Here is an 18,404-nt window from a genome sequence, read left to right on the forward strand (position 1 = left end):
TCTGGTAGGGTGTGTCATGATGCGCATGCTTCTTACCTGTAGCTGTGGCCATCGCAGTGCTGTCCAGGGTCCCGATCCCTACGATGCTCTCCCTCTCGATGGTGCTGGAGACAATTTCCTCCAGCTCGGTGAGGGGTGGCGCCGGGTTCTTGCCTCCTCCGGTGAGATCAGCCTGCCTTTGGAGGTCGGCCAGCTTCCTCTTCGTGAGGCTGCGGAGGTCATAGAACCTTTTCTTAAGTTCCTCAATGGACCTGGGGGTGACTCCAGCAGCATTGACCTTCTGGGCGATGTCTGCCCACAATCTCCTCTTGGTGCTGTCTGGCACGTTGAGGGACAGCTTGCCAAAGAGCTGGCGGTGCACCCTCACCACCTCCTCAACCAGCACCTGTAGTTCTGTGGTGGTGAATTTGGGCTTCCTCTTTTGGGAGGACTTCTGGCTTCCTGCCTGATCTGCCATATTCTCCTGCTCCTGCTCAGTCTGCAACCTCCTTCTCCCACTGCTGCTAACTGTGTGTTGGGCTCAGGCAGGCTTTCCAGATACTTCTAGAAACTTCTTAATTGGCTGCACCTGCCAGGGTTGCCACTCCCTGTTTGGGTGGGGGAGGGGGAGCCACCTCATTGGCTGAATCGCCTATTGCCGAGTCGGCTTTTACCGAATCGGTAAAATCCGATTCGGTAAAATCCGATTCGGTATTATCCGATTCGGTAAAATCCGAATCGGTTCATGCAATGCATTCCTATGGGCTTTTTCGCCATGGGTCTATGATTGCCGAATCGGTTTTTACCGAATCGGCTTTTACCGAATCGGTATTCGCCGAATCGGAAATATCCGATTCGGTGGTAGCCGAATCGGTGTTTTCCGATTCGTTGTTGGCCGATTCGGTAATTTCCGATTCGGACCGAGCTGAATCGGAACGTACCGAATCTCATTACCGATGCCGACCGAATCGGTTTTCATTCGGTATTTTTTTCCTACATCTCGTTTTCCGATTTCAGAATACCGAATCGGCCCGCCTCGGTATTTTGAAATCGGAAAATCCCGTTTACCTACATCGGGCCCAATGTGTGTAAATTGGGTTTCAGAAAATATTTATCCTTTGCACATCACCAAGTAAAGTGTCTCGATTTGTTTTAATGCTTTTAAAATCTTCCTCGTTCCCTTCATCTTAAGTTCGTTCACTACATTGCCGAGTGAACTTAAAATAAATATTAATCTTAACTTTAGTAACAAAACTGCTGTCTTGGTTTTAGCATTATTTCTAATCTAATTCTTATTATTTTCCTGCTTATTAAACGCAGTATCATTATTCCTAATATTGAATTAGCCATACTCTTTTTTAGGTAATTGTCATTATTTAAGTTTAATCTTATTGTTCTGTTTATGTGCAAATGGTGATAATGTTCTTGTGTTTCTTGTTTTGTAAAGTCAAACTGGAAATATTAATTCGAAATAGCTTCATTTATTTTTCAATATGACTAAGTCATTGACAAATACATGTGTATAAGGGCGGTAGGAAGCTCCTTCGCTGCATTGCGGCATCTACAAGCCGGCTGGTCCAGTTTTGCCTCACTCTACCTTTTCTGTTTCAGTGAGCAGAGTCCAGAGGCCAGAGCTGTTATACCAGCTCCTCCTCATTCCACCACATGCTAACATTACCAAGGGCGACTTATTAAATAATCCATCGGTTTGGCTCCACTTTAGGAGAAGGGCAGATGTACAGCAGAGGACGCGAGTTCCACCATTTTGAGATGGATATCCAGTGTCAGAATTTGATGGAACAAAAGTGAACTCTCAACTGATCAGGCCCTCAGTTGTATTTTTCAGCAATGCCTTTCACTGTCTTGAGTGCCCACTGTCCATTTCTGTGTCTGCTCTTATCAGTCTTAGTATGAGCGCTCACATTTGCTAGTGCAACTTAAAATAAAATATTAAGAGGCATATTCTCAAGCGCCTATCGGCACAGGAACGTCACTATTTCTGACGTTCCCATGGCGATAGGGTCTGCGCCTTTTTCTCAAGGCAGCGTTAACCCACTTAAGGTGGCTTTGCGCCATGTTAAGTGGCTTAACACAGTCTTGAGAATAAGGGCCATTTCACGCTAAATTTAGCGTGAATGGGGCGTGCTGTGGTTGTTGCGGTGGGCTTTCCACTGCAACATCCACAGTGATCGATGCTGCCACCCATTATCAAGGGTGGCGATAATAGGTGGCAGCAACAAACTTAAGACCAGAAGAATCCTGTTCTTAAGTTGGTGAAACAAGGAGAAATACTTTACTTCTCCTCGTTTTTGCTTTTTCCATGTGTGCTGCCTTGTGCAGCACATATGGAAAAAACAAAATGCCATGCTTTTTGTTCATGTACAGGAAGGTGTCCCTTCCTGTACATGAACAAACCTTTTCAAAGCAGCGCACATGTAACTAGGGTGGCAGAGTGGGCTAAAGAACGGTGATGGATTAAACCCAGATCTGTTGACTGGGTGTGAGTGTTTGATTGGTTCAGATGCTCCGTCCATCACCACCCCCTTGTGTACCGCTTTGTTCGCCATAAGTTGGTGGGTTATGCTCAGACGTGAGTTCCTTGCTCACTTTGTCACTGGATTCAAGCAAGCCTGGCTGAAGACGGCTGTAATGACCAAAAACGGTCCTAGGAAGCTTGTTTCCAGTCCAGGGAAGACATGACTCGGCAGTTCCGACTGGACTGTTCCCATGAGGCACAGGGTCAGACTGATTTGCATATGGCCATGTCTGAACTGGGGTGGCAGAGTGGGCTAAAGAACGGTGATGGATTAAACCCAGATCTGTTGACTGGGTGTGAGTGTTTGGTTGGTTCAGATGCTCCGTCCATCACCACCCCCTTGTGTACCGCTTTGTTCGCCATACGTTGGCAGGGTATGCTCAGACGTGAGTTCCTTGCTCACTTTGCCACTGGATTCAAGCAAGCCTGGCTGAAGACGGCTGTAATGCCGGAAACCAGTCCTAGGAAGCTTGTTTCCGGTCCAGGGAAGGCATGGCTTGGCGGTTTGGGCTGGACTGTTCCCATGAGGCACAGGGTCAGACTGATTTGCATATGGCCATGTCTGAACAGGGGTGGCAGAGTTGGCTAAAGAACGGTGATGAATTAAACCCAGATCTGTTGACTGGGTGTGAGTGTTTGATTGGTTCAAATGCTCCGTCCGTCACCACCCTCTTTTGTACCACCTATTATCAAGGGTGGCGATAATAGGTGGCAGCAACGAACTTAAGATCAGAAGAATCCTGGTCTTGAGTTGCTGAAACGAGGAGAAATGCTTTACTTCTCGTTTTTGCCTTTTCCATGTGTGCTGCCTAGTGCAGCACACATGGAAATAGCAAAATGTCATGCTTTTTGTTCATGTACAGGAAGGTGTCCCTTCCTGTACATGAACAAACCTTTTCAAAGCAGCGCACATGAAAGTTACAAAATGGTATTTTAGGATTGTTTATGTGCAGGAAGGTGTATCTTCCTTTACATACACAACCCTCACCTGCACACAGACACCCTTGCACGCTGGTGCAAGGATATCTGCGTTGCCGCTAAGTCGTAAAACTTAGCGCCATCGCAGGGGGGAAACGCCATACTGCACTACATTCTTGAGAATAGGGTGCAGCCTCGTGTTTTAGAATTGGTGGTGAGAGGCGTTGAGCCAAGAAGGCTAACGCCTCTCCCCTCCACCTCCTTGAGAATATCCCCCTAAGATGTTTATGACAAGGGCTCCAGTTAAGAAGCCTTGGTTTTAGGGACTTCCTACATTGAATGCATCTGTGACATTCAATTTTGGCTGAAGCACACACTATGAGTGCAGCCATTGCCTTTCAGTTTGATTTAATATCGCACTGTGACTGGCTCGGGTATGATGGGTGTGGGGGACCGTGGAGAGGGCCAGGGTGGCAGACCGCAGGTGTCTGGTGGGCTGGTGGAAGGTCAGGTGGTTGTTCAGGAATTCCGGGCTTGTATTGCGGAGGGCATTTAGGTGTGTGTGAGCAGCTTGACGTGGCATCTCTTCTTGACAGGGAGCCAGTGCAGGTGACCGTTACAGTGTATGCATCCACTTTATGCCATGGCGTCACACCTCATATTGTGTTATGCTAGCCTCATACCTTGACATCCCACAGTGTGCAGCAGGGAAGCAGAGTCATAAATTGCCTCTGCATGAGCCACGGCCCTGTGTCCAACAGGCCCCAGGTTAGATACGTCAATTGTTCTAAGTGGTGAGTCTGCAAACATTTCTGTAAGATGTTTTACCAATGCCATGTGCAAGAGAAACATAAACACTTTAATACTATGGTTTTCGCTTTGCAACACAGAACAGATGAATGAACATGATTTTTTTTTATAATAATGGATGAGAACTGCACAGCATATATGATTGTATATCCTCAACTAAGCAGCAGCTATAGGTGCAAGTAAAGTATTAGTTAATATTTCCATGCTGTTTTGTGTAGGTACTTGTTTTGTAAAAGCTCTCTTTTTCTAATATATTATAAATTCCCTTTCAGGAAGAAATAACTGCACAAGTTGGAGACCTGGTTAAACAACTGCAGGGTCCTGTCAGAGACCTACTGGTAAGATCAGCTGTTTAGAATCAGTGACTGCTTTGGAATGTATTTTCTCCCTATCAATACCTCAGACCATATACTGCATCTTATGGCGAACCAGTAAGACAAGGACAGTACCACGAGTAAGTCTGGAACCCGTGAGGCTTTTATGCGGCTCAATGGACATTCTCCATGAAGTGGCAGCAACCTATAATTGATTGATTGATTGATATGCTTTATTTCGATATAAAAATATCATGAAAGCTTGTTCAATAATTATAAAACACAACATTTACAACAATCATTTCTTATTTACACAAAAAGGGAGAAAAGGGAGTAAAGTGTTAAAAACAGTTAAAACAAGAATTAAATTAAAAAGGACAGCCTTCTTGCACGGATCAACCATGACCACTTTAAAAATTTTGAAACACCGCAAACAACCAAAGCGGATCTGTCAGACATTAAAATGTGTAGCGCCACTCTGTGCTGGCGGGTGCCTAAAAGTCTACATAAGGGTTTGAGCCAGCGCCTCCTAGGTGCACAGTAATCTGGACATTTGAAAAGAATGTGGGCTACCGACTCTACTCAAGTGAGACAACGCGCACAAGGGGGAGGACTGGTGAGAGGATTTCCATCGGGCAATCAGTTCACCTACAGGTAGGGTCCCCACTCTGAACCAAAAATACAGGACCCAGTCAAAAGGTATGGAGATCATATCTAGATATGGTTCATAAGCCACCACATCTTTAATCCTCACAAAGGCTAAAGTGGAATTACAATGACGTGGATCTATAGATAGTTTGGAAGAGACCCAATTCCAATACAATTTCTTTATCATGGCTTTGGGTGGGGCAGTTCTCAATGCCCATGCATCACCAAGCCCTAACTCCACTAATAGCCATTTTACATCCCTCAACCATTTAATCCTGGACCAGCCTTCCATAGCCATGACCTCTGATAGTGCCTCTGCATAGGAAGCTAATTCGGGCACCCGCCACAACCGAGCCCAAAGAAGCAAGGGGCGGAGTTGGGCTTGGTCCTTAATCGACCTGCAACCTAGGTCCAATAGCACGGGTACTGTAGGTGTGCTCAGCGGGAGAGCCATCAGATCTTTCAGAAATTTGCTCTCTGATTTTGCTAATGCGTCCAGGTTGCAAGTACCCCACAACTCCGCCCGTACAAGGCAGCACTAACCCCTCTAGCTTTGTATATCTCCACAACTGGGGTGATAGGTTTGCTTGTGGAGGAGCGTTGCTCCTTAAGTAGTACACCACCCACCCTTTTGTGGCTAAGGAGCATTTTTTGGATGTGAGGGTTCCAGCTTAATGCATCGTTAAGGCGAATGCCCAGATTATCGAACTCAGATACCCTCTCCAATGCGACACAATTCAGAGCCGGGGGACGCCCAGGTTTTTTAGGCGGATTCATAATCAAATACTTGGTTTTATCAGTATTGATTACCAATCCCCTTAATGAGCAGAACTCCAGAAAGCTATTCAGAAGACTCTGGAGGCCCATGGGGGTCTTTGAGATAAGAAGGGTATCATCTGCAAAGAGCAATGTTGGTATCCGTTTACCCGCCAGGGACGGAGCATCCGAGGGATTTCTTAACAGATGCTCAACCACTCCGTTCACGTAGAGAGAGAACAGAGTGGGAGCTAGCAAACCCAGATCCTTTGACTTGGTGTGAGTGTTTGATTGATTCAGATGCTCCGTCCATCACCACCCCCTTTTGTACCGCTTTTGGCCGCACAAGTGTGGCAGGGTATGCTCAGACGTGAGTCCCTTGCTCACTTTGCCACTGGATTCAAGCAAGCCGGTTGAAGACGGCTGGAATGCCAGAAACCGGTCCTCGGAAGCTTGTTTCCGGTCCAGGGAAGACATGGCTTGGCAGTTCGGGCTGGACTGTTCCCATGAGGAACAGGGTGAGACTGATTTGCATGTAGCCATGTCTGAACTGGGGTGGCAGAGTGGGCTAAAGAACGGTGATGAATTAAACCCAGATCCTTTGACTTGGTGTGAGTGTTTGATTGATTTCGATGCTCCGTCCATCACCACCCCCTTTTGTACCACTTTTGGCCGCCACAAGTGTGGCAGGGTATGCTCAGACGTGAGTCCCTTGCTCACTTTGCCACTGGATTCAAGCAAGCCGGGCTGAAGACGGCTGGAATGCCAGAAACCGGTCCTCTGAAGCTTGTTTCCGGTCCAGGGAAGACATGGCTTGGCAGTTCGGGCTGGACTGTTCCCATGAGGCACAGGGTCAGACTGATTTGCATATAGCCATGTCTGAACTGGGGTGGCAGAGTGGGCTAAAGAAAGGTGATGGATTAAACCCAGATCCTTTGACTTGGTGTGAGTGTTTGATTGATTCAGATGCTCCGTCCATCACCACCCCCTTTTGTACCGTAGCACACATCCCTGGCGGACGCCCCTTCCCACAGGGATCCTGTCAGTTTTTTCACCATTCGTGCCCCATCGCACCTGCGCAAAATTGCCGGCGTGTAGTCTCACAAGGAGGGACAGGATGTACGGAGGCAGCCCCAGTTCTAGCAAGACCTTCCACAACTCCTCCCTTGGTACCAGGTCAAAGGCAGTCTTAAGGTCTATAAAGGCCAAATACAGACTGCCTTTGCCCAGCACCACCACCTTCCAATACAAGAGAGCCAGTCTAAAGGCCTGTTCAATGGTCCCGGTTCCAGAGCGAAATCCAGCTTGGAAGTCCGACAAGATGTTATTGTCGTCCACCCACTGAAGCACCCTCCCCAAGATCACCTTCCCTGCCACTTTTTGTGATGAGTCGATGAGACTTATGGGCCTGTAGTTGGCGGGGTTGTCCCGACATCCCTTTTTGAATATCGGGACAACCTCCACTCCCTTCCAGGATTCAGGTACAGGCGCACCGCTATTGATAGCGTTGAGCAATGACGATACCAGCTTCCCCCACTCCTTGGGGTTTGCGCGTAGCAGGTCACCCGGTATCCCATCAGGCCCAGCTGCTTTTAGGGGCACCAATGATTCAATTACCCCTTCCACCTCTCTAGCAGTGAAGGGAGCATCCTCAGTATCCCCTATACAGTCAGCTAGGGAAAAGGTGGTATGGGAAGCCACCTCAATAGGGTTATAGAGGGACAAGAAATGGTTGAACCAGTTCTGGGCAGGCATGTTACACGTCATCAGGGTGCTGACTGGCCTATTCCTAGATCTTATAAGGTTCCAAAAACCTCTGGCATCCCTGCCCGCACTTGCTTCCATGAGATCCGCCCAGAACCCGTCCTCCCATTCTCTCTTTGCTGCAATAGTTGTCTGGGTGTACTCTTTCCTAGCCAGCCTGATTGCAGCCTCGGATTTACTTTTGACAGTACCTATCGGGGCATTTTTCTTCCCCCTGCATTTTTTAGTAAACCAGCCCGGCGGTTTGGACGGCTTCTTACTCTTACCAGCTCGGGAGGCCTTGCTTGGGAGAATAAAAAGGTCACTCAAAGCCTTGGTTGTATCACAAAAAAGCACGGTGACTTCCCCAGACAAAGGAATCAGCGAGTCCAATTTAGACTGGGCTGTATCTAAAAGAGCCCCAATAGCTAACACTTTCTCTTCGTCTATAATAAGCTTGCTCCACTTCAGACGTCTACCGCAGTTGGAGGGATGTACTTCATGGGGGATAGATGGTATACGGGGCGTATGCACCCCCTGGTCCCCAATCCACAGGGGAAGGAGGACAAGAGAGAGAAGGTTGTGATCACTCTCGACTGATGGAAGGACTTCCATATCCCGCATGAAGCTTCAAAGCTTTACGTCAAGGAGAATGTAGTCTATCCTTGACGTGTGGTTAGCCCTGTTGTAAGTATGGGCTCCAGAGGGATCTGACGTCGTCCTTCCATTGACAGCCCTTAGGCCAAATTCCATGATTAGGGAATTGATTTGAACCACCACTTGAGACCACCTCCTGATGGGAGGTATAGTTAGGACTGGTATCCCTCTCCTAATGTCTTCGTCGGCGGTTCCCAAAGTGTCCTCCAACCCAAGGGGCTCAAACATGCAGTTTAGGTCCCCCGCAACCAGGACATAAGATCTATTGGGACACTGCCTAAGCAAGGATTCCAACCCTGATACTATAGGTGATTGCGAACCTCCCTTCGTGCCCTACCTATAATGACTTAATAGCATTCTTTTGATTGGATCGTTATCAATGCCCCCTCCCCGCTTCACATAATCAGCATCGATATTAAAAAAATGACATACTGCAGTTTTGTGAGTGTAAAGCCAAAGTGCTTCCTACAGAGCATTATGATCCCTGTGATAGAGGGCTGTCGGCGACCCAGCCCCACCAGCGCCAGCTAGCATCTGCTTCATGAGGACAGCAGTGCCTGTCAGGCTAGTGGTGGCAGCCAGGGAGCCTGCACGGAAATTAAATCACCCAGTGCCCCTGCTTCACAAGAAGAAAACACTTTAGGTTCAAAAGGTGAATTCTTTCAGGCACAATGTAGATTCTTGAAGAATCTTCAGCCAAGGTTTAAAAAAAAACATCTGCACATTAGTATTTTACAGTATCTGCTGTGAATATTATGTATAAATATATGTATGTGTGTTGTATTTATATAGCACAAACCATATGTTTGTGGCACACTTATAGCTCATCTCAGTAAAATTCTTATGTCAAGTGCCTAATATTACAGTGATTTAAAAGATCAAATGATAGTTTAAAGCGTAGTACAACCAACACTGGTCCTTGAACAGAGATTTTCCTGTGAGTAGAAGTGTTTTATTCCAGGCTTCGGTGTGGCACACTCTTCCATTTCCAGCAGTAACACACAGATAAACACGGTTTGGGAAGTCAGGCCTCTGTTCGTGCTCTGGCAACAAATGAAGGGGACGTGAACTGAAGCAGACAGCAATCTCTTCTATTGTTTCAAGAGGGAGAAAACCCTGGGGATAGGCCTCGTTTGGCTTCTAGAGCCCCAGGTTCAAACGCAAGAACTCTTTCCAGATATTGAACTCTTCTGCGACAGTAATGAAGCAGTAATAAAAACTTATACATAATGATCCCTAGAATATTCGGCTGAGTGCACATCTGTAATGCACACATTGTGCAGCACAAATGTTCCCCTGGACTGCAGAAGACGCAGGTTCCACGATGACAAGTGTTACAGGACCAAAGAAATGAGAGAGGGACTTGCACAGCGGGATAATCCAATAGTTCAATCAAAGTAATGTTTTATAGCGTGCTAACAGGGAAGTACGCTGTCTGTACCTCACAGCGTGAATATGTAAACTACTGCAAAGCTCCCCCCACTTGGAAGGAGACACCCAGTTGCACAGCTCGAAAGGTAGACAATGATGTCTATAAACAGTTCATCAAGGTTGATTCCACAACATTTTGAGGTTCCTTAAGTATTTAATATTTGATCAAAAGTTCAACGTGGTTTCATAAAGCATAAACTTCATCCAACGAAAAAATCATCCAGCCATAAATCTTCCCCAATGCATTTCGGGCAGATGACAAGCCCTTCTTCAGGGGACAACTCTACAAACAAAGGAAAATGTCAAAGTATCACTAGATGTGACCCATATAATACAAGAATTGCACCTCTATAATCACGTAGTAGAGTCCTTAACCACATGTGCAAAACTCAGAACAGAAGGGTGAACACAGGTATGTTGAATAAAGTTGCTAAAAACAGAAAATACCACAAAATTCGGGAATGTTGTTATAATGCTACTGGAACATAAATAACCTGGAATAAAGTGAGTGGACAATATATGAACGTGGTGCCCCCAAGTGCGATAGTAAAGAAAATAGCATGACGAGAGTAACCCACCACCAAGGCGTAAGTACAAACAACCATCACCCATGGTATAACACACTCGCAAGAGTGATACTCACGTACAAATTAAATCCGTGACTCTCAGGTCGCGATATCTGTGAAACGTGAAACGGTGATTAGAATGCGGTTTAAATTGGGCATGTATGCCGCGAAGGTGACAATGTCCCCGGATGGAGTACTTACAGTGTGGTACGGTTGTTCTAAAACGAAGTCATCTCGGTTTCAGGAACCCCACGAGTGTTCAAGCCCGGAGGAAATTAGTACCGGCTTACGACGTGCGCATGCAGATAGAAAGCGGACTGGTTAGAAAAAAGGTGACGCCATATTGAATAGGGAAAGTGAGGTAAAACGGGTACAGATATGTGACCAAACGAAATCCGCCTCAGTGAAAAAGAATGAAAAAATGAAATATGGAATGACAAAGCAATGCTAAAATGCATGTATACTAATTACAACTACATTGAAATGTCATAATATAAAGGAAAATGAATAACGCTATAGATGAGTGCAATGATGGATACATAGGTGTCTAATCAGTGAATCATAGATAACATAAAAATTCCATGCGATCATTCAGGCCGTGTGGCTGCATCGATGCCATGTAGCGAATCCAGAAATTCTCTCTCTTCAGTAAAGTCTGCTTATTATTGTGTGTGGGAGTAACTTGTTCAAGTACCAGATATTTAAGTTGGGCTACAGAGTGTTTATGTTCAACAAAATGTGCTGCAACGGTGGATTTGATGCTCCCAGTTCTTATGTTGCTTTTATGTTCGAGTAGACGGGTTCTGATCTTCCTTTCGGTATGACCAACATAGCATTTCCCACAGGGACATTTTAGCATGTAGATTAAATTGGCCGAGTTACAGGTGGCATTTACTCTCAATTTGATGGGATGACCCTTCATAGGATGGTTGATGACATTTCTTTGAATGCAGTTATTGCAATTGCTGCAATTATGACAGGGTCGAAGACCTTTGAATGTTATAGGTTCACTTTGTTTATTCTCTTTCTTCAAAATTTCTTTGAGGTTGCGTCCCCTGGTGTACGCAAACATCGGTAGCTGACTGAAGATGCCTTGAAAGTCAGGTTCTAGACTAAGCAGGGGCCAATGTTTACAAATGATGTTCTTGAATCGATTGCTCAAAATGGTGTATTTAGAGACCACCACCATCCGGGTGCTCTCTGACTTGACACGGGTTTGCAACAATTCTTCACGCTTCATTTCTCCGATACGGATGACAGCTGTATCCAAAATTTGTTGAGGATACCCACGTGTCTTGAATCTTTCGACCATATTGATGATTTCCTGATGGCATCTATCTTCAGAGGAAACTATGCGTTTGACTCGCATGAGTTGAGACAGTGGAAGATTGCGTTTCAGCCCAGGCCTATGGAAGCTCTGATGAATTCATCAGTGGGGTCGGCCATCAGGGAAGCATAAGTGTTAGTGTCACTGGTGTGAGCCAATACTTGCTCTTGATAGAATGAGGCGTCCATGATGACAAGGGCGCCACCTTTGTCTGCTGTCTGGCACACTATAGTGGGGTTTTTTGCAATCTTAAGTAGAGTGTTTTTTTCAGCAATGGTGAGATTCTCACGTTTTGCCCTGGCTTGAAACGGCATTTTGGCTAGATCTCTTTTAACCATATTCTCGAACATGTCAATGATCTTGTGACTAACAGGAGCCAAAAAGGTGCTGCGTGGGCGTAATCCTCGTAACATATCATCATCAGTACTCGGGAGAGTCACTATATTCTGAAAATAGTGTCGCAATCTGATATCGTGACCTGAGAGTCACGGATTTAATTTGCCCGTGAGTATCACTCTTGCGAGTGTGTTATACCATGGGTGATGGTTGTTTGTACTTACGCCTTGGTGGCTGGTTACTCTCGACATGCTATTTTCTTTACTATCGCACTTGGGGGCACCACGTTCATATATTGTCCACTCACTATGACTGTATTAGATGGGATCATCAAACAAGCATTTGAGAAGGGAATCATCAATGATCGAACTCGACGGTATCTGACTCCTGATAACCCCAAACCACCGACCTTATATATGTTGCCGAAGATGCACAAGCATCCAACTAGACCTCCATTCAGGCCGATCGTGTCAACCAAAGGGTCCATCCACGAACATGTTGGCAAATTCTTGGACAGATATCTCCAGACTTTCGTTTTGAACACCAGATCACACATCAGGGACACAACTGATTTCCTTATTAAACTTGAAGAAGTCACCAAGACATCTGGAGATGAAGAGTTATTGCTGTGTACTGTGGACGTCTGTTGACTTTACACATCAATACCACATGACTTGGGTATCACCGCCATTGAACATGAACTTTCCAACTCTGATCTGGATTCAGACATGCAACTTCTGATCATGGAATTAATGGTATTCACATTGTACCACAGTTACTTTACTGTTTTCAACCAATGGTTCCACCAGTTGTGTGGAACCGCCATGGGAAATTGTGCAGCGCCGTCATACGCTAACATTTTCATGAAAGCCTTCGAAGAAAGACATATCCTCAACCAAAGTGCCTGGCAGAATCATGGTAAACTCTTTTTGAGATTCATAGATGACATTTTTATCCTATGGAAAGGAACAGAGATCGAGTTGACTGATTTTTTAACCACATGGAATTTGATTAATGACCGAGTTCAATTTACTTGGAATATGGATAGAGACAGCATACATTTTTTGGATGTTAAGATCCAATGTAACTTTGGGAATTGGAGCACTACCATCTTCCGAAAACCCACCGATCGGAATTCACTTTTACATCATCAGAGCTTCCATAGGCCTGGGCTGAAACGCAATCTTCCACTGTCTCAACTCATGCGAGTCAAACGCATAGTTTCCTCTGAAGATAGATGCCATCAGGAAATCATCAATATGGTCGAAAGATTCAAGACACGTGGGTACCCTCAACAAATTTTGGATACAGCTGTCATCCGTATTGGAGAAATGAAGCGTGAAGAATTGTTGCAAACCCGTGTCAAGTCAGAGAGCACCCGGATGGTGGTGGTCTCTAAATACACAATTTTGAGCAATCGATTCAAGAACATCATTTGTAAACATTGGCCCCTGCTTAGTCTAGAACCTGACTTTCAAGGCATCTTCAGTCAGCTACCGATGTTTGCGTACACCAGGGGACGCAACCTCAAAGAAATTTTGAAGAAAGAGAATAAACAAAGTGAACCTATAACATTCAAAGGTCTTCGACCCTGTCATAATTGCAGCAATTGCAATAACTGCATTCAAGGAAATGTCATCAACCATCCTATGAAGGGTCATCCCATCAAATTGAGAGTAAATGCCACCTGTAACTCGGCCAATTTTATCTACATGCTAAAATGTCCCTGTGGGCAATGCTATGTTGGTCATACCGAAAGGAAGATCAGAACCCGTCTACTCGAACATAAAAGCAACATAAGAACTGGGAACATCAAATCCACCGTTGCCGCACATTTTGTTGAACATAAACACTCTGTAGCCCAACTTAAATATCTGGTACTTGAACAAGTTACTCCCACACACAATAATAAGCAAACTTTACTGAAGAGAGAGAATTTCTGGATTCGCTACATGGCATCGATGCAGCCACACGGACTGAATGATCGCATGGAATTTTTATGTTATCTATGATTCACTGATTACACACCTATGTATCCATCATTGCACTCATCTATAGCGTTATTCATTTTCCTTTATATTATGACATTTCAATGTAGTTGTAATTAGTATACATGCATTTTAGCATTGCTTTGTCATTCCATATTTCATTTTTTCATTCTTTTTCACTGAGGCGGATTTCGTTCGGTCACATATCTTTACCCGCTTTACCTCACTTTCCCTATTCAATATGGCGTCACCTTTTTTCTAACCAGTCCGCTTTCTATCTGCATGCGCACGTCGTAAGCCGGTACTAATTTCCTCCGGGCTTGAACACTCGTGGGGTTCCTGAAACCGAGATGACTTCGTTTTAGAACAACCGTACCACACTGTAAGTACTCCATCCGGGGACATTGTCACCTTCGCGGCATACATGCCCAATTTAAACCGCATTCTAATCACCGTTTCACGTTTCACAGATATCGCGACCTGAGAGTCACGGATTTAATTTGTCCGTGAGTATCACTCTTGCGAGTGTGTTATACCATGGGTGATGGTTGTTTGTATTTACGCCTTGGTGGCTGGTTACTCTCGTCATGCTATTTTCTTTACTATCGCACTTGGGGGCACCACGTTCATATATTGTCCACTCACTTTATTCCAGGTTATTTATGTTCCAGTAGCATTATAACAACATTCACGAATTTTGTGGTATTTTCTGTTTTTAGCAACTTTATTCAACATACCTGTGTTCACCCTTCTGTTCTGAGTTTTGCACATGTGGTTAAGGACTCTACTACGTGATTATAGAGGTGCAATTCTTGTATTATATGGGTCACATCTAGTGATACTTTGACATTTTCCTTTGTTTGTAGAGTTGTCCCCTGAGGAAGGGCTTGTCATATGCCCGAAATGCATTGGGGAAGATTTATGACTGGATGATTTTTTCGTTGGATGAAGTTTATGCTTTATGAAACGACGTTGAACTTTTGATCAAATATTAAATACTTAAGGAACCTCAAAATGTTGTGGAATCAACCTTGATGAACTGTTTATAGACATCATTGTCTACCTTTCGAGCTGTGCAACTGGGTGTCTCCTTCCAAGTGGGGGGGAGCTTTGCAGAAGTGTTACAGGACGGCAGAGTGGGCAGCACAAGGGCTGCATAGCACTTCCTGCATAAGTAAGTCTCAAACGTGCCCCTGCTGCGGGACGTTCTTGGGAGAAGACGGTGTTTACCTGTATTAGTCTATCTAAAATGTAGCGATTATTTCTTTAACAAATGGCTTGGTTTATCATAGGTTACTCCAACACTAACGCAGTGCAAGTGTATTATTACTGGGCATGGCAGTATCAAGGCAGGAAGGATTCATGCGTGACACAGGTCTGCCTTAGGCTCTTCAAGGAATCATGCGTGACACAGGTCTGCCTTAGGCTCTTCAAGGAATCATGCGTGACACAGGTCTGCCTTAGGCCCTGCAAGGATTCATGCGTGACACAGGTCTGCCTTAGGCTCTTCAAGGAATCATGCGTCACACAGGTCTGCCTTAGGCCCTTCAAGGAATCATGCGTGACACAAGTCTGCCTTAGGCCCTGCAAGGATTCATGCGTGACACAGGTCTGCCTTAGGCTCTTCAAGGAATCATGCGTGACACAGGTCTGCCTTAGGCCCTGCAAGGATTCATGCGTGACACAGGTCTGCCTTAGGCTCTTCAAGGAATCATGCGTCACACAGGTCTGCCTTAGGCCCTTCAAGGAATCATGCGTGACACAGGTCTTCCTCAGGCCCTTCAAGGATTCATGCGAGACACAGGTCTGCCTTAGGCTTTTCAAGGAATCATGCGTCACACAGGTCTGCCTTAGTCCCATCAAAGAATCATGTGTGAGCCAAATCTGCCTTAGGCCCTTCAAGGAATCATGCGAGACACAGGTCTGCCTTAGGCCCTTCCCTATGTCTGCTGCTGTCAGGCTCAGGAGTAGGTCCTGCCTCTGTGTGAGTCTTGGATATGTTCACACTCCTGGGAGGTATAGTGGCACTTACCTTTCTGCACATGTGCTCTAGATGCGTATTGGAAATTCACAAATAGTCAGTTGCAAAAGCAATAGCAAGAAAGAAAATGAGGATTATATTTATAACATTCTTGTTAAAGGCTTTGAAATGAAAGGTGTATTAAAATCTCTTTTATCTGTGAGCCAGTAATATTTCTTACCAAGCTAAAATGGCAATGATAAATTACTCTTTTTTTTCATTTTAGTTTGGTAATCTACTTCTATTACAAGAAGTCACATATGCTAAAATTAACTATTGTAAATTCTAATCCCGTGTGCCATTTGTCCGCTGCTTGTTAGTTTTATCCTTGCAGTTTATTATAAAAGTATCATTCACTAATTTCTCAATTGTCTTTTAGATGAAGCTTGGTCTTGAAGAGCCGGCGTTTAAATTAGTGTGCGGTCTTCTGGTAAGGGATTCGTTTTTATGTAGCTCAAGGATGCTTGCTGGTATTTCAGAGCCTTTTGGTATGTTGTTTTATGTTGTAGCGCACGATTACCCAAACGTGTCCTTGTGCTGTCCTGGTGCTGTCTTGGCACTGGCGGTGTCCTGGCGCTGGCGCTGTTCTGGCTTGTTCAACCTCTTTCCAAGAGATGAGTCCCACTATTTCTCTCCTTTGAGCATGTGGCTTCAGAGTTGTGTTCTGGTAGCCTGTAACACAACAGCTTGCACCTAAACTACATTTTGAATCTTAAATTATGTTCATTGCTTGTCAATAAATCTAAAATAGCAAAGCAGCAGTGCACAAATTCCTGTGGAAACTGTGCATGATGCACCAAACGCGAAATAGTTTTAGTACCTGTAGGCATCATGCACAGTTTTGCTCCACAATAGACAGTTACATGTGCACTGTGTGCAAATTGTACATTCCAGACCTCAGAATAATGTATAGTGCTCTGATATCATGTTTTTCCCTTGATGATGTGCAAACTAACATGGTGGAGTGTTCTGCATGCAATTCATGCCAGATTTTACCTGGCACTCATTGTGCTGGCAAACACTAACCGTTTGTGTTAGACCTGACAGCCTTAGAGTGGTCTTCCCCAAACTGTTTGCCTATCTCCTCCATTTTTCTGATTTCGTTTTTGATGGCTTTAGGACTAAATGCACTTTACCTCTGCTCACCTGTGCTAATGTGCTTGCGCTCTCACCCCTAAACATGGCATTATGTGCTTACCCCAATTGGCATATTTCTTTTACTTATAAGTCCCTAGTAAAGTGCACTACATGTGCCCATGACCTCTAAATTAAATGTTACTAGTGGGCCTGCAGCACTCCTTGTGCCACCCACTTAAATACCCCTCTAACCATTGCTCAGGCCTGCCATTGCAGAGCCTGTCTGTGCAGTTTACACTGCCATTGCGATCTGGCAAGATAAACTCTTGCCAGGCCTAAACCTTCCCTTTTTACACATATAAGTCACCCCTAAGGTAGGCCCTGGACAATCCAGAGGTCAGGGTGCAATGTATGTAAAGCGTAGGGCATGCTCTTTTAAGTCTTACATGCTCTGGTAGTGTAAAACTCCAAAATCCGTTTTTCTCTACTTCAAGAAATATCTCTCCCATAGGATAACATTGGGTTTACCCTATTACATTTTTTAAGTGTAATTAATAATTGTGGCTAGATAGACTTTTCAAGTTTGGTGTCCCTGGAGTCACAATTTAAAATCAGAATTCCTGGTGAAGTCAGATTTTAAATTGCAAGTCTGAAAATACCACTTTTAGGAAGTTGGTATTTTCTTACTTGAGCCATTCTGTGCCTCCTGCCCCTTTCTCTGAATCCATGTCTAGGGTGGGTGACAGCTGGGCTTTGTGCATTCCCTTTAGACAGCCACATGTAAAGGGAGCCTAGGTGTGACTTGATGGGCCATCACATTCTGATGGGCCATCCTAGGCTGGATGGGAGGGAGGAGCTGGGCACAGCCTCACACTTACACCTGAATAGAATGTGTCCTGTCCCCACATGAAGGACTGCTCAACCCCCTTTAGTGAATCTGGAGCAAGGGTAGGAAGGGAGGACCTCTGTGAACTTCAAAACCATGTCTTTGAAGTCTCCCCCACTTTAAAGACACTGCATTACTGTTTCAAATGTTGCACAAATACTGTACACATTGTCTCCTAAGCTACCAGAGGTTGATCATAGGATTATTTAGGGTGTTCTTGTGACTTACCCTGACTAAGATTGTGGTTACAGCTTGGACAGGGTGCATACCGTGCCAAACAGAAAACCAATTTCTAATAGCGTTGACCATTAGAGTGATATTATTATCCTGATTAGGGCATGAATGGGAGTTGTATCCAAATTGGGATTTGCATGGGAGGGGAACGAGCACCTCTATTGGCTCATTTCGTTGC

The 18,404-nt window shown here is 45.0% G+C and overlaps 1 protein-coding gene across 7 annotated transcripts in view; it reads left to right on the forward strand.

Moving 5' to 3' along the window:
• The window catches only part of LOC147750753 (ranaspumin-like), a 175,153-nt gene that overhangs the window by 108,361 nt on the left and 48,388 nt on the right, over nt 1-18,404 (forward strand). For 2 of the 7 annotated variants that reach the window (XM_086917963.1, XM_086917972.1), the window contains exons 6-7: nt 4,516-4,581; nt 16,409-16,459. The exons of 1 other annotated variant lie outside the window; for it this stretch is intronic. In XM_086917963.1, coding sequence (XP_086774089.1) covers nt 4,516-4,581; nt 16,409-16,459 — 117 coding nt within the window. The remainder of the gene's footprint in view (nt 1-4,515; nt 4,582-16,408; nt 16,460-18,404) is intronic. 4 more of the 7 variants (XM_086917960.1, XM_086917967.1, XM_086917961.1 and 1 more) reach the window with 2 other exon arrangements.

This window comes from Lissotriton vulgaris, chromosome 1_1 (assembly GCF_964263255.1).
Source record: "Lissotriton vulgaris chromosome 1_1, aLisVul1.2, whole genome shotgun sequence".
NCBI classification, from domain to species: domain Eukaryota; kingdom Metazoa; phylum Chordata; class Amphibia; order Caudata; family Salamandridae; genus Lissotriton; species Lissotriton vulgaris.